General features: G+C 41.1%; 1 protein-coding gene across 1 annotated transcript; it reads left to right on the top strand.

Annotated features, from left to right (window-relative positions):
- Window positions 1-3,432: 3,432 nt before the first annotated feature.
- On the top strand, window positions 3,433-21,108 carry rcan3 (regulator of calcineurin 3; the record flags this gene model as incomplete). Its single annotated transcript, XM_081394219.1, has 4 exons — window positions 3,433-3,519; window positions 12,504-12,677; window positions 14,258-14,429; window positions 20,954-21,108. The coding sequence occupies 4 exons, from the start codon at window positions 3,433-3,435 to the stop codon at window positions 21,106-21,108; spliced, it is 588 nt and encodes a 195-aa protein (XP_081250345.1).
- Window positions 21,109-22,197: the final 1,089 nt, after the last annotated feature.

Raw genomic sequence — 22,197 nt, forward strand, 5'->3', positions numbered from 1 at the left:
ATACAATAATTATGCCATTAGGTCATGGAAAATGCAATCAGATTAATCAAACAAGAACCAAGCTGGAACTGGAACCAACCTTTGGACATGCTTGGCATATGGTCCCATCATCTAATTGTGGGCAAATATCTACCAAACTTCTTTGTCGGAAGTGGTGATGCCTAAAATGGGATATGGATTCTCCCACCAGGGCTCTGTAGAGTGTGTTAACCTAGGGTAAAAGCAGCAGTCAGTGAAAACATTACTGTTTCGTATACTTACATCAGGTGATGGTGGTTCACTCAGAAGTTATTTTATAGAAAAATATCAAGAATACTTTTGCATGCAAATGTACAATCCTAGATGGTTCCATAAATGTTTACTTTTAGTTGTGATAATTAATGATTTAGTACAATCAAGGAAGAAGGTGTAATGTTCACGTCCATATGGACTCGTCAGTCTTCTATGAAAGTAACTGAAATTTTCACTTCACAGACAAGACTTCAAACTGACCTCTGCAAACTGACTTGCCTCTGCAAGTGTGAGGTTATTTTTCCAGCGCAGGGTGTTGCAAAAACCCTCAACAGAAACCTGACACTCCAGTGACAGACAAACAAAAAGCTCTAGCATAGGGATGGAGAAGGCTGTCTGGGGCTTGTTGGCTGTTGCTGGCCAGAGCCCATACCTTAGCAGAGTGCAGGTTTCTGGTTCACACGCACAAATATTGACTGTGACGGTGCAGAGCCGTCCTGCCAAATAAAAACATAACCAAGTACTACTATAGAGACTACCATATCAGCATAGACTAAATCACTTGAGTGTGTCACCTATAACTTAATGTTTGTTATTATTGGAATCGGCAAACAACTTTTTTTCAAAATTGTATCACAAATTTTATTAATTCCTTATAGGAAATCATTACTCCACATGTAATAGGATTAAATTCCTTAACCTGTCAAGAAAATTAAATACATTAAGATTTTGTATCATGTAAAATGAAAAACCTGTGCTGACAATGACCTTCATGTCCTCCGTGTACACAGCATGGGTACCATGGCCTTCAGGTAAATATAGGAATAACCCCAGGGAGGATGGCTCATAGACATTCTGTAAGAAAGATTGATAGCTCTAACAATGTTTTTAAAACAACAAACTCATGACACTAACAGTTGATACTACATAGTGCTAAAACAATTTGAAGTATCTAATGAATCTGTTGAAATTACTGTGAGTTTGCTGTCTGTATGTATTACTGCATGCTATTGTTATTACATTCCACTTATCAGAAAGATGCAGTGAATTTCTGTGAGTCCTCTTCAGACAAACCTCACAAAACACTGCAGTGGTGCTGCACTCAGTGCACCTATAATCAGCATGTTCTAGGCAGACTACACACTGGGTAGTGATTGGTGCTGAACATTCAAACGACACCTTAAGCATGTCATCCTTGACTGCATCCCAGGCATGAAGCTCTCTCTACTTTGCCTTACTGTATGCACTCTCAGAACATGAACTACAGCTTGGTGCCACATCATCAGGTTCAGCCTGTTGAGATGTACATGTAAGGTTCAGAAGGATGGGTCTGTTTGGAGTTGGGCTGGGGTAGACCTTGACTAAGGTAAGAAACCTTTGCAGGGCCAGCGATACACCTCCTCACCACCTTAATCTTAACGCTCCTGAAATGTGTGGTCTTAACTGCTTTTTCCCATATCTGAAATCAAAATATTTGGCAATTATTACATAAAGCTAAGTGCAACCCGTACTTCTTATCGCAGCCTAAAAGACAGAAACACATCAGTGAACATGGGATGCAGATGAGGGATGTATTTGGTGCCATAGATAGATAGATAGACCCTAGGCTTCCTCTTGTGGGATCAAATCTTGGCCAAAGGCCTATAGCTTCAGTGAAGCGTTATAACGAGCACACAATATAGGATGCAATAAGCCTTACTGTCTTACGGTGTGATAAAAAGTCATTTTTACAGGCTAACTTAGCGCTTAACTAGAAACTAAATTTCCCCAAATAGCTTCAGACGTAAAAACATGCTAGCAACATTAATGCTCACATAAAGCGTAACGTAACGATAGGCTAATAACGTAATAGCCTAACGTTTACAAACACAATTGCAATACAGTTATCTCATGTCAACACTCGTCACGCAACATTAAAACACATTTTATAAATTGTTTTCCCTTAATGACTAATTAATTACAGTTTAAATTATCGGTTTTATCATTTAAATGGTCTTGCCTGAAAATATCAAGCGGGAAATATCGCAACGTTGCCGCGTAGACTTCCGACTACCGGCGAGCTGGATTCCTCTGGGATTGGATCTGGAGTCTTATTTGTATCGGTGATTAACTATGTGGATGGATGATAACAGCCTTCTGAGCCTACCAGTAGCGCAGCAGGCCCCTTCTGGCCCATCTATGAGCTGATAACCACTGATATCGGCCATTAAATCGAGTAATAACATTCGAAGCGGGTGCAGGAGCTCATCATCCATGAGTTAAACAATAGATGTGTTGTGAATTTGTACACTCAATCAATGCCACACTGGGTCAAAGCAGGTATGGAGGACATGTAGGCCACATTATGTTTGTTGAATTAAATCAAATGTGTACTCGTTTTTGCAACCGTTCATTTAGGAAAAAATGGCTAATTTACTGATTTTATAGATATTGATGACGTTTTTCTCGGTTTTTATCAAGTATATGCTATGCATACATTTTTTTATTAAGTGTAAGTGAAGAAATAGAAAAATATCTTCATGTTAAAGGGGGGTAGCCTACTATTGATGCTGAGGCGAATATATTAATGATATTTCACAAGAATTAAAACTAATTTTTCAAGACTCCACAACCTTTTGTTTTGGACTTTCTTTAGGGGATTTCCAGCCATAAATAGGTGTGTCACTTAATTGCCTACCTACATCCTGTTATTTATTTATCCAAGTCTTTGTGGTCCTATGACAGTGTCTGAGGTGATTAGAAGGAATTTATAGCGTGTCTTGCTCTGTATACTACAACTTAAAGTTGTCAGCTGGAACTATTTCCCGTACTCTCAGTAAATCAAAGTAGCAGGACAACAATGACGGCGTCGTTTGTTGGCAAAACCGAACCGTTATGCGGCGTTCTGTTCTTTCTGCGTTCGCTTCTTTGAGGAGCGCGTGCACACGAGAATAGAGAATCAAACGAAGAAGGCGATGACGTCAATGTGGCGGCCGCGCGCTCTGATTGGTCAGTGTGGATGAACCTGAGCAGCCTTCATGCGCTCGCAGGGCAGCATCTCATTCAGACAGCCGAAGAGTTTGAGTCAGTACCTCATCAACACACAAAAGACTTTAAGCCTCAGAGAGCCGCACATATACAACAGGAAAAGTGAGCGAGAGAGAAAAGGGAATAAAAGACCCATTTTTTTAATTTATCTGTTTACAAGCAGCAAAAGAGGGAATGCCATCGATAAACATGAAATTGGAGATGTTGACGCTCATCGCCTGCGATGTAGACACGGAGGTGTTTACATCCGACAAAATGCAGGTACTGCAAGTTTATCTATAAAGAAATTAAAAAAGAAGAAAATAAATGCACGCTGTGTTTATGATCAGTCTGTGTCTGTGCGCGAGGAGCGCTTTCACTGCATGCGCGCGGTCTGTGTGACGTTGCACGCCGCCAGTTCATTGTTTTTCTCATCGCTGGAATTTTTCTCAATGAATCCGCAGTTCACATTAACATTCTGCTGCATGCGCACCGATGGCGTCAATGCTCTGAACGACCTCGATGCAGAGCAGCTCCAGACGGGCTGCGCCACCCGTTTAAGTATAGGATGAAGCAGCCGGTGTGCACACTTAAGTTATGGTTAAAGGAATAGTTCACCCATAAATGACAATTATGTAATCATTTACTCCCCTTAATGTTGTTTCAAATCCTGTATGACTACTTGTTTCTTCTGTGGAGCAGAATAAGTGCCTCAGTCACCATTAACTTTCATTGCATGCCCAAAAAGACATTTTCATTTTGTGTGTGTGTGTGTGTGTGTGTGTGTGTGTGTGTGTGTGTGTGAACAATACCTTTAAGAAAACTGAATTGATTCATATAGTTAATGTACTCAGTGCACACGAGTTATGCTGTAGATGCATACACAGCCTATTCATTCACCCTATGCCTTTTAGAATGCTGCAGGTATGTCAGGTATAGGACTGCACACACATCTACCCATCAGACTGCGATAATCGATAAAGCTTAGTTTACCTTGTAATTGATAACGGCACTTTATTTGAAATGAAATACGGATGGCATTGAGTACTTGTTAGAATTCCTCATTTGGAATTTATCCAGAAGTAGGGCACCCAGACACACTTCCGTGCATTCCAGCATGAGCCAGTGCAGTTTTCTGCAGTGTGCAGTGGAAGATTTCACATTTAGGATTTTCTTGTAAATGCCAAATAGGAAGAGAAAAAAGGGGGAAAATATGTTTTTGTTACACCTTAAAACAGTTGCTTCTCAAGCAAACAAATACATGTTTTTGCATGGAACTGCACGTATTGCGTTTGTGACAATCGTTCAGATGGCTGGCAAAGAAAACATGTCTGACGCTAAAAAAGTCCCAGTAAGAATGTGGTGTCAAAGTGTCAATGTAGTTTATGTGTTCTCCATGTTTGGTCAGTGTTTCAGTGCCATAAACTGCAGATAGAGGGGCAGGCAGTCAGACAGACAGGTGTTTCTGTGCTACTGCAAACTGCAGTTGCTCTGCTTTGCCTGCAGTGTCCTGCCCTGAGCAAGGAACGACAGGAGAGAAAGAAAGACAACTTAAGATTTATGAAATGAGTGTCAGTATGTGTGCATATTGGTTCTAATCTGGGTTATTGGCCCGGGTTCAGGACACAGATTATAAGATACTGCACGTTCTCTACAGTCACTGATTACACTGATCTCTGCACAATAGCTTGTTTTTTTTTTTTTTTTTTTTTACCTTTTTGTTTTTTTATCCTCCGCTTAAGGTTTATTTAATTTACTCTCTGCTCTGATTTTCTCATTGGAAGGCAGGATTTAAAAAAAAGCCATTACTCCAGAGACACAAATAGGTACACAAAATAGTAAACACACACACACACACACACACACACACACACACACACACACACACACACACACACACACACACACACACACACACACACACACACACACACACACACAGTTACTTGGCTATCTAAATGGGGACATTCCATAGATGTAATGTTTTTTATAAAGTGCAAACTGTATATTCTTTCCACACTAAACCTACCCTTAAACCTATATCCATCACACAAAACTTTTAGCATTTTTACACTTAAAAAAAAACTTTAATTACTTTATTTTTATACCAGATTTACAAATGAGGATGTCCCTAAACGTCCCGTTTTGTCAGGTTTTGGTCACTTCTCGGTACAAATTTGTCCCTGTAGGGCTGAGCAAATATGGGCAGAACTAATTACTGCCCTAGTACTTCAGAAAACCTTTTAAAAGTATAAACATGGCACAATGGCCTTCATCATCACAGTATGCTAATGCCTATCTAGTGCAAGGGATTTCATCACTATGCTGATTGAGGACTGTTGGGACACTCAGGCACAGGATGGTTCTATCTGGAGAAACAGAGTCGTTTGCACCTCAATGACACGTCTGTACCATTTGCTTCACAGGACACATGCTTTCAACTACATACTGTTTTTACTAGTGTGTTCAAACATGTAACTGTGCCATGTTTGGTCTCATCTGACAGCCTATAAACTGAAATTAATGGTGGTGAACTTAATAGAGATATTAAAGTATCCTAATGTACAATTTTGGTACTATGCATTGAGGAGAATATATGTTAATATTCGTCTCCACCTCTTGATCCCCCTCCACCCATTTGCCTCATCTTTTGGTTTCCTGTCGGTCAGTTTCGGTGTTGGTATTCCACTCATGTTTAACAATACTTTGCTCAGGGTATAAGAAGGAAAGTTAACTGTTGATCTGGGAGAAAGGCTTTAACCCCGCCACTCCCGCACCGGTGCATAACCCCATATGAGAAGGCTTTTACAGCCTCTTTTGCACAACAGTGCATTATTTGTTTAAACTAAGTTTTCTATACAGTATGTTGTTCCATTCTACTGTCTGTATATTTAAACATGTAACTTAATAAATAACTTTGCCTGCTTTAAAGGCTTTGAGAATCTTTCCTTTTATCACTGATGATGTTTAAAGCTAAAGTGATTATAACTTTCGTTATCTAAACGTTAAAAGGTTAAATCCTATGTTTCCCTATCAGTTCTAAGACCTTTACCTTTAAAGATTAAGAGTTTAAAGAATAACAACAACTTTAATGGAGTCAGATTAATTATATTGGAGTCAGATAAATATTTGAATTATACACGTCATCCAATTATTGGTTCAATATAGCAGCGTAAGCTTCCAGCCTTACATCCCCAAAATATATATTTAAGTAGGTACACACACACACAAGGCAGCTCATAAACAGTCAAGTTTTAGCTGATTTCATTAGCATAAATTAATGAAAAAATTGGACACGTAGTGTTTGATTCTGAATTTGGATAAATTAGATTTATAATGATATGCTTCACACAAACAATGAGTCTGTTAACTATCCTTTCATCAACATTTGTCAGACTAGTCAGTGGAGCAACTGGGATCTGAGCTTGTTCACTGGAACAGGTGTGGCGTGCAGTGTTCGTGCGTGTTCAATGGAAAATTATGTGCTATGGAAAATATGCAGACATCAGCACATTCATTCTGAAGGTTATGGGCAGGACTCTCGACATTCACACATAAGCACACACATACATACCCCTAAATAGTTAACACATTGATGGCATGTTTGCTTGAGATGATAAACGCATGTGTGTTTGTATTTTACTTCTGATTTCCATAAACAGTAGTGAATGTCCATCAGGCATGATTATTAGGGTCAGTGTGCAAAGCAGCTGTCAGAACTATCCACCATTCAATGCCCTTTATTATTATTTTTACTACATTTTAGCTGATCTGGATGTGATTGGATGGTTTTGTATGATGGTCAGTGATTTGGGTATGGACCCTAGCAGAAGTGAAGTGACAATGGAAATGAAGAGTTCTGATATGACAGTTCTACTCTGTACCCTTGAGCAAAGTGTTTAACCCCGGTGGCTCCCATGAGAGACTTTTCTTGCAATTAGTCAAACTCTTGCAAATACTGAGTAAATATCTAGAGAGATATCTGTCCGAGGTCTAATAAATGTGTGTCACACGTGAAGCTCATTTTATTTTGCCCCAAAAAATATTAAACTACATATTCATACAGTGCCGTTTTGACCGTTAGTATTTATGAATCACAGTGCATACACTCAAATGTATTTATTCAAGGGGTAGGAAAAAAGGAAACCCATTTATTCACAATATTTACTCAAAATTCACTTTAAAACAAGTATAAACTAAAATCATATGCTAGTATTCTCAAATTAGTTATAAAATGCTGATTAATTGACCCGTCAAGTATCTCAGTCTAGAGTAGATGTTACAACAAACAGCACGATAGCTAAGTGAGTGACAGGTAAAACTGAAGGTACCATAGGACTGAAGCATTCCTGGATCAGGTTGTACTCAGGTGGGTAATAGGATCTGAGCTTTTGGCAGGTGGGGAGGCTGAAGCCTGCAGCCTGAGATAGCCCTGCAACAGCCAGGCTAGAAGTGTGTGTGTCTCTATCTCTCATTCTTTCTCTCTCTCTTCACTCATCTTAGATGGACTGATAGATGGATGAAACAGCAGGATGGATGGAGGAGGGAGGTTAGATACATCTGTAACCCAAGAGCATAGGTAGAGCTCAGATGTCACTCTGAAAGGTTAAAGGCGTTCGTAGGTACAGTATGATGACTTTAGACAAAAGGCTGTTGGCCACCCACTTGTGTCCTTTTTCCTGTGGGTCGGGTTACCAGCTGACACAGCCTGCACATTCTAGTCCTACCACTTCAAACAACCATCCTAGATTCTCGGTCCCTTTGTGGGAATAAACTTCCACTGATGTGACAACTGCGGTGAATTATATAGCTTTGTTGTCAAAGCTTCGTTCAGTAGGGTGGTACATAGTGTAGCTGAACCTTGGGTCATAAATATAGCTTTGCATCACCAGAATAAATTACATTTTTAAATATATTCTAATAGAAAATACCATAAGTTACTTTAAATTGTAATCTGGTGGATAACCAGGTGGATGCTGCACATTGGTGGTGGTTGAGGAGATTCCTCCTTCCATGTAAAGCGCTTTGAGTACCCAGAAAAAGCCCTATACAAATGTAACGAATTATTATAATATTTTATATATGGTATATTTCATATTTATATATTACTATAGAATCCTAATACCGATTATTTTCTTTGATTAGGAGATTGTCATAACCATAACCATAATTTTGTTGAAAAATAATGTAAGTTGGTTTTGTAGTATCAAATAAACAAGCACAACAATTAATAAATGTTTTTTTTTTTCTTCTTTTTTTTTTTCAGTAGGTCTATTAAAAACAAGTAGGTTTATCTCTCTGTTCGGTCTCTTCCAGATCTCAGAAATTCCCATAACTTCATGGAATTCTGGGATGAATATCACCGCCCATCTCTGAGCTCTGGAAAATCCCCTGGGGCTTTTTCACCAGGCCAGTCAATTGGATTTGTTCCCTACCATTGATTCTAGTATAAAAACCACAACAGACCTGAGTGATGGCACCAATTCCACCAGAGCCAATCAGGGTGACAGCATTTGTTGTTGTTTAGCTCTGTTCTGATAAGAGTGAAGGAAAACACAGTGCCCTCTGCATCTACGGCACATGTGATGAATCGCGTCTGCCTCTTACAGAGATTTCCTTTCTCAGAAGGTCAGGGATCAGCTTCTTTTGTGCAAAAGTGTTTTGTGCCTCGCAAATTGGCACCTTGCGGATAGAACTCCTGTGTGACATTATGATAACATTTAGATTTTGTTTTCGGGGTTGGTCCTCCTGTTTCCAGGCTCTGTTTTGAACAGTCTTGATTTAAGGCAGCGAAAGTTCACTCATGACAGGCAAACAATGTGAAAATGACTTATGGGAAATCAGATGTGATATGGTCTTAATGTGGGCATGTAATAAAATGTGTCTGTTTGTCAAGTTTAGTTATTGTGTTTTTGTCTATATTTAAATATAGTTGTAATACAGTGTTTCTTTGAATCCTGCTCTAGCATGTATCACCCAAGGGCTCTTTGATTGGCAGCTTGTCAGGGTTGTGTAACATCAGCAGGGTAATTAAAAACATCTCCCACTCGTTTAACGGATTAATCTTCTTAATTATTTATGCTTCTATTCTCAACCCAAAATCATGCCAGTGTCCCAGTGCACCATATGCCCCAGATTCTGGGACATATTCATTTTCTAATGGCTTTTCGGGTAACGAGTCCTTGTGTGGAGCTTGTCCTTAAGTCATTTTCTGAAGAGAATGTAGTGTGAGGACAAGATAAGTACATTGAGCACGCAAACTGCAGTGTAGGGCTAGTGATCGAATATTCATGATCTATTCACAATAATTCTGCATTGCGGATGTATAGTCTCTTAACTTGTGTGCTAGTTTCCATATAATGTATTGAAATGTTTCTTTAAAAATACATGTTAAATATTGCGGTTTATCATTATGTACTGTTATATTGGTGCATAGGCAAACGTATTTAAAAAAATATTAAATTTCATTCCTGTTCATTTGAGGAAAAACAGCGTGGAAAACCTTTTTTTACTGTATTTTACTTTCATTACGTTTTGAATCCACCTCCTTGCTTCACTGGTTGTTTGGTTGAAATAATGCTTCTTCTGATATGAAAATCATAGAGCAAACAAATGAGGTATGAGATTAATGTTGTCGAATGGATAATATCCATCTATACACATAACATTTACCTCAATATTTACTAATATTCATTACTGATATTAAAGAGAAGAACAGATGTGTTACTGTCTTAATACTGAACACATTCGAGCATCAAACAACAAACTAATGGCATTACTTTGCACTACACTTTGCATTTGACATTAGTCACATTGTGTGACTTCTAAAATCAGATTTCATGTGTTTTTCTATTCAATCTACAAACAGCTAAATGGATTTGAGTCGGATACAACAAACAAATTGAACATTTGCCATGATTCTGTCTCCTCAATCTGTCTCTTACTGACTCTTTCAAATGATTCTCTTAGTCTAATTCTCTGTGAGGTTGTCTGGCACTTCTAAGAGGCTTTTAGAGGATTTTTTTGTATAGAGTGTCACCTCTCTAAATCTCTCTCTCTGTGAATCTTTTCCTTTGTCTGATTTTTTTTTTTTTTTTGTGGGGGAATTTCTTTCAGTTTAAATCTCAATGACAAATTCCATCTCTATGCAATGCTTTTTACAGACTTCATACACGGGTTATTCAGGACTAATGCTAGACTGGAGGATTTTAATGCTTGGCCTCACTAGCAGACATGTTTTCCACACAGGAACAGAAATCTCTAAAACATTCCACAGAATCCATAAAAAACGACTACAGGTTACTGTGAATTAATAGAATTTTTTTTGTTATGTTTTCTCTGGCTGTATAAAAAAGCCATACAAATAAATGTCTCTTTTGAGATGGATCTTTAAATGAATCGGTAAAAAACAATCATGAGTTCAAATTTCTAATGATTTACCTTTTTAGTATGCAACTCTCACTTTTTCTGATCACACTGTCTGGGTGTGAGTTTCTGCTAGATTGTTTTCTGACTACAGTTTTCATCAGTATAGTGGTAAATGTTTCTCTGTGCCCGCCGTCAAGACTGACCACAGTGATCTCATGTGTTTATGCTTTCCAGGCAGGTAAAAGGTGTGCAAATACATGTGATTGGCACAGGTGTGAAGTGAGCCAACACACACACACACACACTGTTGCATAACAGTGTTACATGGGCCTTACATCACACCAGTGTCCTGAACACTTATCTGTGATGCACCTTTTCCTGCCTGTGAAATGTTGGTATCAGAGTAAATAACAAGCTTTTGTTTACTGGTAATAAATGAACTAATTTAAAGAAATTACATCAGTGATGCACAGTGCCATATCAAAGAAATAACTTTTTTTTTTTATTATTAAAATTTAATTAACACTGATTTTAGCTTTTAGTGTTTTATTTTTAATTTATTTAGTCAAAGTAGTATTTTAATATCATCCATAGCATTGAAATAACTATCTTCTTATCTGTAATAGCCAGAAGTTTAATATTGTCCACCCCTAGCATCAATACTTCAAATCCTTTTATCAGTATAAATATTTTATTTTATTTTATTTCATTATTTATGCATTCACATTTTACAGTTCATTTAAGGTTGTCATTGTATGTGTCCCCACCTCCACGAATCTGATTTCAACGGCACTAAACTGAAACTTTACTTTGCACATGTCAGTACGGTAATCTTATTTATGTCTCATTCTTCATTAAAGGAAAGATATTAAAATTCTGTCATCTTTTATTCACACTCATGTCGTTCCAAACCTGAATGCTGATATCTTTCAGTTGTAGTGATAAGAGACTGTCGAAAATGTATAAAACATCACCATCAAATTTGACGTGTGCACTATATTCTGGCTTCTCAGCTTAACAGTAAAACATCCATAATCATCAGCATGGCAATACCAGCACTAACCAGCTTATAAATTCATGGTGTTTTCAGCAGGGTAAACATGCAGTTTATTTTACATGCCACACATGCTCTCCCTTACACACACAAAGAGCTGCCGTGTCATGAAGGCGGATGTCCACTCCTTTCCCCCCAGGTAGTGTGTAAGTCTACACCGCTTGCAGGAAATGCTCGACGCTGCGCATGAATTAGTGATTGACACATCTCTTCTTGCTACACAGTGTCTGAGTTCAAAACAAACTCTTGCTATGTGTGGGAACAGAAACACTGACATGCAATGCAAACACAAACATTTTGCATGCAGGAAATGAAAATTTCGGATTAGTTTGAACAAGTTTAATAAGTTTTATTCATAGAAAGTAAACGGAAGAGAGTAAAAATATAGACATAAAACTCAAACTGTTTTGCTGCTGTTTATTTAGTTGTTTATTATGAATGTTTTGTTTTGTGGAATCAATTTTAATGTTGGTTTTTTCACTTTGGTGCAGGGGCTCCAGACATCAAATTCATATCATATAACAATAATTACCTTAAACATATGTTGTATAGGGTCAATCTAGAACTTGTTCTTGTATCCTATTTAAGATTTTCTTTTTTTTTTTCATCTTGTCAACATTCTCTCTTTACTTGCTCCATCAGCACACCCCCTTCTATTCGAAACTGTTCCAATCAGCAGTGCTGGGTCCTGTTCCATGCTTTTAGGCCACCAGGAGAGCATGACATTAGTTTTATTGACACAATTGCTTGAAATATCAGCAGAATTAGGATATTACACACTGCAATACGTTTACATGCAAAACTCAAGCAATTATGAATTTTGTTTTTTGTTCATTCTCCTCAGGAGCGGTTTGAGGCTCTGTTCAGGATCTATGACGATCAGACGTCCTTCCAGATGTTCAAGAGTTTCAGAAGAGTTCGGATCAGCTTCAGCACTCCAGAGGCTGCTGCGCGCGCACGCATCGAGCTCCACGAATCAGATTTCAACGGCATTAAACTAAAACTGTACTTCGCACAGGTCAGCGCGTTAATCTTTATTATGTTTCATTCTGCAGTAAAGGGATTGTTCATCCAGAAATGAAAATTCTTTTACCATTATTCACCACCATGTCGTTCCAAACCTGTATGCTACATTTTCAAACTGTCCAAAATATTAAAAAGTTTGGGGTCAGTAAGATTTTTAAAAGGCTACATTTATTTGATCCAAAATACTGCAAAACAGTAATATTGTGAAGTATTATTACAATTGAAATCAACTGTTTTCATTTATTATTATCAATTTTGGAAACAGTTGTGCTGCTTAATATTTTTTGTGGCAACCTTGATCGTTTTTTTTTTTTTTTCAGGATTCTTTGATGAATAGAAAGTTAAATAAAACAATTATTTGAAATATACATTTTTGTAACATTATAAATGTCTTTACTGCCATTTAATGCATCCTTGCAGAGGATAAACACACTTACTGACCCAGAACGTTTGAACGGTTGTGTATTCATTCACATTCATTTTTCATAATCTTGCCCTCCATCTGCGTCTACCCTGTGTTCATGTCCAGACATTGAAAAAGGCCCATTGGGTTTCTAGACAGATGAGAACCGATGCCAAAGAGATCTCTGGACTATCAGTGTAATATTAGCCAGAGGAGAGAACAGGAGTTTAGATTTTCTTTTCTCCTCTCTTAGAGGTCTGTCAGCAGGGGATGGTTAAAGAACACACAGTTCTCAGCACAGTAACACACACACACACACACACACACACACACACACACACACACACACACACACACACACACACACACACACACACACGTGGCGACATCCGTGTGATAATAATCATTATTGCCATTAATTATCTGAAATCAGACAGACACAATTATATTCCTAGAATCATTATATAGTAAATGTGCTCCACGTGTTTTAATGGACACACTCCTCACAATGGTGCTGTGAATTTGTGTGCTGCTGTGTGGGAGTGCGGAGATGATCCAGGACATTGTGTGTCTTTGAACAGTAATAGAATAGCCTGTTTCCATTAGAGAGATGTAACTATGGTGAGAGTATTCCTTCAAATCAATACAATCTGGGCCTGAACTCTGCTATATTAAGCTTAGAGGATATATTTCATTTAAAAGGAGTGCACAAGTAGTTTATCCTTATTGTTTAGCTTGTTTTGAGCCTTGAACGTTCCCCTTAAATTATGAAAAAGTTATTTCTGAATATTCTCTAACCGTTCAAAGCGTCCAGTTTTTTAAAAATGTTTTAAAAATGTTATATGATGTTATATATTTAGGTTATATGAACGTTAGGGGAACATTCCATTTTATTAATCTGCAAACATTATGGGAACGTTACTTTTGAATGTTCTGACATTAGACAATGTATACATAACGTTTTTGTGCTAAAGTTGTAAGAACAATATGAAAGACAAGATAACTTTGAACGAACATTCTATTAACATTACTGGAACGATACATTTTACACAACAAAAGTTACATTCTATTAACATTTCTTCATAACTTGAAAGAACCTTGTCAGAATGTTACCCAAAGTTCCTTGTTAGCTGGGTTACCACCCCCTATTTTTTTCTGTCTGGCCACAGGTGCAGAATTCGGGGGATGATGTGGACAAGGCATACCTTGCCCCGCCTCAACCTGTCAAGCAGTTCCTCATCTCTCCACCTGCGTCTCCACCTGTGGGATGGAGCCAGAGTGATGACGCCACACCTGTGATCAACTACGACCTGCTGTGTGCTGTGGCCAAACTGGGACCAGGTACGAAAATACACACACATGCGATCATCATACAAGCATATGCCACAGGCTCTTACACATGCAAACAAGCTGTGTCTAGTTTAAGTGCGTACAAACATCTGGACCAAATGTCTGTGTCCTCAGTGATTTAAGCACTCATTTTCACTCCAACAGTGGATAAACACACTTACAAACTTCTGCAGATAGTTAAAATGACTACAACAAACATTTATAATGTTATAAATCAAATGTATGTGTCACGGTCACGTTCTTCAGCCTTCATCTGTGTGTGCACTTCATTCCCCAGAATCCTCCATGGCGCACACCTGCACTCACTCACCCAATCACCAATCATCATCACCTGCACTCCCTCATTAACCACCCTTTATATTCAACACTCTCCCTTCACTCCTTGTCTGGTCTCGTCGATGTTCACCTTAACATGACCCACAGACTTCCGAACACTTACCTGGATTCCTACCTGTCATTTCATCCTCTCCAATCCATCCTGCCTGCCATCCTGTTCTGCCTTCAGCCCGACATCATCTGCAAAGAGAAAGAAAGACAAGGACATTACCAACCAGCTAAGCATCCACTGTTATTCTGTGTTTCTGTTACTCACCATCTGTCTGCATCTCCACACTCCCTGAAAATAAACTATTAACCTTACCATCTTGTCTGCATCCTCTGTAAAACCCTGACAGAAGACCAGACCCACACGAAGCATGGAAGTTGCTCACTTCACCCTAACCCCAGCTGATCGTCTGATTCATTGTTTTCAAGATGGCTGCTCAATCGAGGAATATGTCGCCGGCTTTCTGGAGCTTTCTGTTGGGGTAAGCTGGACAGATGATGTCCTAAAAACAGTATTTTGGGGCGGACTGGATAACCATCTGTACCAGCAAGCTCCAGCGGAGGCAATCCCAGGCTCATTTGCCCAGTATCTAGATCATGTGTTGAGGTTGAGTGGCTCAAGGTTCACCGTAGGTGATGTTGAGGACATCGCCACTCAACCACCATCTCCAGCCATCTTCACCACGCCACCCATCATCATCCGGAATTCAGTCACCAGCACTAGCGAGCCTGCATTTGACGCCAGTCCAGCCGAGCCTGCACTTCACGCCAGTCCAGCCGAGCCCGCACTTCACGCCAGAGCTGCCGAGACCAAGGCAGTAGGCGTCGTGCCCGCCGCCCCTGAGTCTATGAGCGTCATGCCCGCCGCGCCTGTGACTGACAGCGTCGCCTGCCCGCCAGAGCCAGAGCCCGAGCCGGTCGCCTGCCCGCCAGAGCCCGAGCCGGTCGCCTGCCCGCCAGAGCCCGAGCCGGTCGCCTGCCCGCCAGAGCCCGAGCCGGTCGCCTGCCCGCCAGAGCCCGAGCCGGTCGCCAGCCCGCCAGAGCCCGAGCCAGTCGCCAGCCCGCCAGAGCCAGAGCCGGTCGCCTGCCCGCCAGAGCCTGTGAGCGTCGTTCTCCCCGAGCCAGAGCCAGAGTTTTCAAAGCCCTCATCGCTGGTCCTGTCCAGCTCAAAGCCCTCATCGCTGGTCCTGTCCAGCACAAAGCCCTCATCGCTGGTCCTGTCCAGCACAAAGCCCTCATCGCTGGTCCTGTCCAGCACAAAGCCCTCATCGCTGGTCCTGTCCAGCACAAAGCCCTCATCGCTGGTTCCGTCCAGCTCAAATCCCTCTTCATCGCTGGTTCCGTCCAGCTCAAATCCCTCTTCATCGCTGGTCCCGTCCAGCTCAAAGCCCTCATCGCTGGTCCCGTCCAGCTCAAAGCCCTCATCGCTGGTTCCGTCCAGCTCAAAGCCCTCATCGCTGGTTCCGTCCAGCTCAAAGCCCTCATCGCTGGTTCCGTCCAGCTCAAAGCCCTCATCGCTGGTTCCGTCCAGCTCAAAGCCCTCATCGCTGGTTCCGTCCAGCTCAAAGCCCTCATCATCGCTGGTTCCGTCCAGCTCAAAGCCCTCATCATCGCTGGTTCCGTCCAGCTCAAAGCCCTCATCATCGCTGGTTCCGTCCAGCTCAAAGCCCTCATCATCGCTGGTCCCGTCCAGCTCAAAGCCCTCATCATCGCTGGTCCCGTCCAGCTCAAAGCCCTCATCATCGCTGGTCCCGTCCAGCTCAAAGCCCTCATCGCTGGTCCCGTCCAGCTCAAAGCCCTCATCGCTGGTCCCGTCCAGCACAGAGCCCTCTTCGCCGCTGGTCCCGTCCAGCACAGAGCCCTCTTCGCCGCTGGTCCCGTCCAGCACAGAGCCCTCTTCGCCGCTGGTCCCGTCCAGCACAGAGCCCTCTTCGCCGCTGGTCCCGTCCAGCACAGAGCCCTCTTCGCCGCTGGTCCCGTCCAGCACAGAGCCCTCATCGCTGCCCAGCACAGAGCCCTCATCGCTGCCCAGCACAGAGCCCTCATCGCTGCCCAGCACAGAGCCCTCATCGCTGCCCAGCTCACAGCCCTCATCGCTGCCCAGCTCACAGCCCTCATCGCTGCCCAGCTCACAGCCCTCATCGCTGCCCAGCTCACAGCCCTCATCGCTGCCCAGCTCACAGCCCTCATCGCTGCCCAGCTCACAGCCCTCATCGCTGCCCAGCTCACAGCCCTCATCGCTGCCCAGCTCACAGCCCTCATCGCTGCCCAGCTCACAGCCCTCATCGCTGCCCAGCTCACAGCCCTCATCGCTGCCCAGCTCACAGCCCTCATCGCTGCCCAGCTCACAGCCCTCATCGCTGCCCAGCTCACAGCCCTCTTCGCCGCTGGTTCCGCCCAGCTCACAGCCCTCTTCGCCGCTGGTCCTGTCCAGTCCAGAGCCGCCTTCATCACTGGTCCTGTCCAGCCCAGAGCCGCTTTCGCCCCCTGCCTCTTCCAGTCCCGTGTTAAAGCCTGATATTTCCCCAAAGGAATTTTGGGGGGGGGGCTATCAGTCTTCTCCGCCATGGCCACCCGAAGGGTCCTCTCCGCCGTGGCCACCCGAAGGGTCCTCTCCGCCATGGCCACCCGAAGGGTCCTCTCCGCCGTGGCCACCCGAAGGGTCCTCTCCGCCGTGGCCACCCGAAGGGTCCTCTCCGCCGTGGCCACCCGAAGGGTCCTCTCCGCCATGGCCACCCGAAGGGTCCGCACCGCCATGGCCACCCGAAAGGTCCTTACCGCCATGGTCCCCTGCTCAGCCTGTATCACCATGGTCCCCTGATCAGTCTGCTTCACCTTGGTTCCCTGCTCAGTCTGCACCGTCCTGATCACCTCCTCTGTCTGTCCTGCCACCATCCTGGAGTCCGTACTCCTGAACCTGCTCCACCTTCCCGTCACGGACTCCAGGATGCCCACCCTCCCTCCCGTATGCTGCCTTCTTCGGCGCGGGACGCGCCTTACGGGAGGGGGGAGTAATGTCACGGTCACGTTCTTCAGCCTTCATCTGTGTGTGCACTTCATTCCCCAGAATCCTCCATGGCGCACACCTGCACTCACTCACCCAATCACCAATCATCATCACCTGCACTCCCTCATTAACCACCCTTTATATTCAACACTCTCCCTTCACTCCTTGTCTGGTCTCGTCGATGTTCACCTTAACATGACCCACAGACTTCCGAACACTTACCTGGATTCCTACCTGTCATTTCATCCTCTCCAATCCATCCTGCCTGCCATCCTGTTCTGCCTTCAGCCCGACATCATCTGCAAAGAGAAAGAAAGACAAGGACATTACCAACCAGCTAAGCATCCACTGTTATTCTGTGTTTCTGTTACTCACCATCTGTCTGCATCTCCACACTCCCTGAAAATAAACTATTAACCTTACCATCTTGTCTGCATCCTCTGTAAAACCCTGACAGTATGAACATTATATCTGTAATTTAATGTGCTTTTTGTACCCGAATAGTGCTCTTGTGCTTGTGAAGTTTGGGGTCGATAAGAATTTGTAAATGTTTTTGAAAGAAGTCTCTTATGCTTTAACAGTAATATAGTGACATATTAATACAATTATTACTACAATTTACAGCTATTTTCTATCTTAATATATTTAAATGTAATATATAGTAAATTTATGTATTTTAAATAAAAAATTGTAACAGTGTAAAAGCCTTTACTGTGACTTTTGATCAATTTAATGCACCTTTGTTGAATAAAAGTATTAAACACATTTGAGCGATATTGTAGGTAAGCACTTTGTAATGTTTATAAAATTTGTTCATGAAAGTTAGGTAACACTTTAGTTTAGGGTCCAATTCTCACTATTAGTTGCTTATTAGCATGCATATTACTGGATATTGGCTGTTTATTAGTACTTAAAAAGCGCATATTAATACCTTATTCTGCATCCCTTAATCCTACTCAACACCTGAACTTATAAAAACTACCTTACTAACTATTTATAAGCAGTAATAAGGAGTTTATTGAGGCAAAAGTCTTAGTTAATAGTTAATACTGAGAATTGGACCCTAAGATAAAGTGTGGCAGAAAGTTACTTAGAAAATAAAGCCCTTTTTTGTCAGGGTTTTCTTGAGTTGGAAAAGCTTGACAACGACCTCTGATCAAATGCAATAGCAGCTAGAAGACAAAAAGTGTAAAGTAGCTGAAGAAGAAAATTAAACGCTAGAAGGCTAAAAATACATTAAAAGCATGCTGTAATGTGAGAGATTATTTTGGTTATCACTAATGTGTTAATGGTTGGTGAAAAGCTAAAAAAAAAAACGAAAAACGGAACTGTAAGAGGTCAAATGTGGCAGCAGTGAATAGAAATGGACGATGTTCCTCTTGTCATGATCAGCATCATGTGTGCGCCCCCTGCTGGTGAATATCACAACAGCACTGACTCCCTGCTATGGCAAACTCTTATCACCTCTTATCAGTCTGGCTCGTTACTATAGCAACCCTTATTCTGTTTCTCAGTGTTTGTGTCTGTAGTGTGTCCTCAATGGTGGTGCTTCTATTCTTTAATCTTGGGGATGTAAAATATATCAGTTTACTAAGGGTTCTAATCTTTTAACGGCTTTCAAATCTAACATCTCTTGTTAGTGAGAGAACATTTCTCTGGCTTGTGCTTCTCAAAACATCTGCCTGATGCAGAAAAGAAGCTAGGCAAACCCATCTAACATAACACGCCTGGACTACTGAGTTATCTGGATTTATTTGTAGATGATATGACAATATCTTGGACTGTTCCACTCTTCAAAACTCATATTAGAGTTGTCGTTATACTGTAGTAACAAGTCTGTAAGATCAAACATGCTCTTAGCATATGTTTATTTAGCATAAACAGGATCCAATCATGAAGGAGGTAAAAGTCTGTGCCGGTGGCCTTTCTTAGAAGAGCTCTATGAATAATAATAGTTAATAATAATAATATAGAAGTTTAGAAAAGCAACATGTTGAATTAGAGGCAAAAATGTAGTATTATTCCTATGAATAATACTAATAATATAATCTTAGAAAAGCACCATCTTGAAAATTTTTAATTTGGTATAAATTAATTAATTAATTATTCATTATAAATAAATGTAATATAGTTTAGTATATTATTATTATTACTGATAGATGTTAAATGCTAAAACATGCTAGCAACATGCTACAACATGCTAGCAAGTAGCAGCATGTTAAATCATGCTAGCAACATGCTAATTCATGTTAAAACATGCTAGCAAAATGTTAAATCATGCTAGCAACATGCTAATTCTTGCTAACAACATGTTAGTGACATTAAATCATGCTAGCAACATGTTAATTCATGCTAAAACATGCTAGCAACATGCAAAATCATGCAAGCAGCACGGTAATTCATGCTTACATGTTAACAACATGTTAATTCAAGCTAGCAACAGACTAATTCAAGTTAGTAAACATGCTAATTCATATTAACGTGTTAAAACATGCTAGCAAGCGTTAAATCATGTTAGCAACATGTTAATTCATGCTAACAAGGTGTTAAAACATGGTACTATAAGAAATTGTTGCGCTCTAAATTGACAAAAAATCCTTTTTCTTCAGGTGCGTGGAGCCAAATAGATATGGAAAACGAGCAAGAAGGTGGCTGACCTTACACTGAATTCAGTACAGACTACAGAAGTCTATCAAAACATTTTTTTTATTTTCTGGATTGCATAGTGCAAAAAGTGCAAAGTAAATGAACAGGAGCAAACATTTCAGCACATTGCTAAACCTTGGTAACAACATGCTAATTTGTGCTAGCAACATATTAAAACATGATAAATCATCCATCTATCTATCGGTTTTTCTGATAGACTTTATTGCCTTCAAAACATTTTAAACTTTAAACTTCAAACTACTTCAAACGTAAAACCTTCAAACTTTAAGCTTTTAAAACTTTCTCAAGCCAGCTTCAAAGTTTGTCTTCAAATCATACTCAAACTTTTACTCATAATGAAAATCATGCTAGCATGCAAGCCATGCTAAGAAAGTATTTCGACATGGTTAAGTTGTTCTTGTTTAACAACACCTACCTCAGGTTGACCTCCAACATTATAGGATCAAAAGACAATGCAAACATGACGGAAGTAGTATGTCCGGGAATCTATCTTATTGTCTTTTATCTATCTCTCTAGGTGAGAAGTACGAGCTGCATGCGGGTACAGAGTCCACTCCTAGCGTGGTGGTCCACGTGTGTGAGAGTGACGCTGAGGAAGAGGAAGAAGCCCGGCCAAAAGCCAAGATAGTCCAGACCAGACGTCCCGACGGTCCCCCAAAAGTCTACAACTAAAACCTTCAGCACATAGCACACGTTTTTTTCTCTCTCTCTGTGTCTCTTTCTCTCATCCAGGGAAAGGCACGCTTTATTTCAATAACAAAAAAAGCTAAACTAAGACATGGATGGATTGGGAGGGGTGCTCAGTGCACAGGTGACTTGTGGTGTTCTGAACTGAACTCGTGGACTGAACACACTGTCTCACTGCTGCCTCACGGGACAGACAGGGGGCGATGAGCTTGCGAACCCCCTCTCACAATCATAACACTTTCATTCCCTCATTTAGAGTCTTTGTCCCGTACCATTCAAGCTCAGTAATTGTAATTAACAGTCGTAGAAGTAGGTTACATGTAAGCTTTGTTATTGTTTGTCACTATGATTGACCATCAAAGAAAAGAAAAAATGCGTTAAAAAAAGGAAGCGGACCCATTCTGCTTTCTCCGTTTCTCTCTTGACGGCTGTCGCGTTTATCTCCATATCAGTCAGGTTGGCACACCTACAGCGGTGCCGCGGCTCGCTGGGATTGTGACCTGTGTGCAGAATTATGCCTGTTCATACCATGCTAGAATGGGATGACAAGTTGTTCGATGGAAACGATATGAGCGAAGTAGTCGAATGTTTCAGTCATGTCGGTGACGACGAGAGGGTGTTAAACATGTTCTTTCACTAAGTTAGATGTTTATTATTCTTACTGTGTATTTGATACCGCACATTTTTGCATGCTAACTGGTGTATTTTATACTCTGTTAAAACAACTTGGAACATATCTGACTGCTGTCTTTCAGAGGGATGGCCTTGGAAAGTGAAGAAACAGTTGTCAGGTGTAAAGTTCGACATTTTGTACTTGTATAGCGCAATGTTCACTCACAGGCCAGAAAAAGCACATGTTATTATGGGTCTTAGTTTCACCCCATCTTTGTTTGAAGCATTTATGCTTAAGCTTTTTTAGTACCATTTGCATTGTTTAGCACTGACAATGTTTAGTGTCTCTGCATATGCTTACTGAATCTACACTGACATATGCTCAAGTTTCAAGGTGAAAATCAATGTGACGACTGACTTGGCCCAGAACCACTGTATGAATGCTTTACTCCTGTAATATCA

This window comes from Scardinius erythrophthalmus (assembly GCF_964197995.2).
Source record: "Scardinius erythrophthalmus genome assembly, chromosome: 19".
In the NCBI taxonomy this organism is placed as follows: Eukaryota; Metazoa; Chordata; class Actinopteri; order Cypriniformes; family Leuciscidae; genus Scardinius; species Scardinius erythrophthalmus.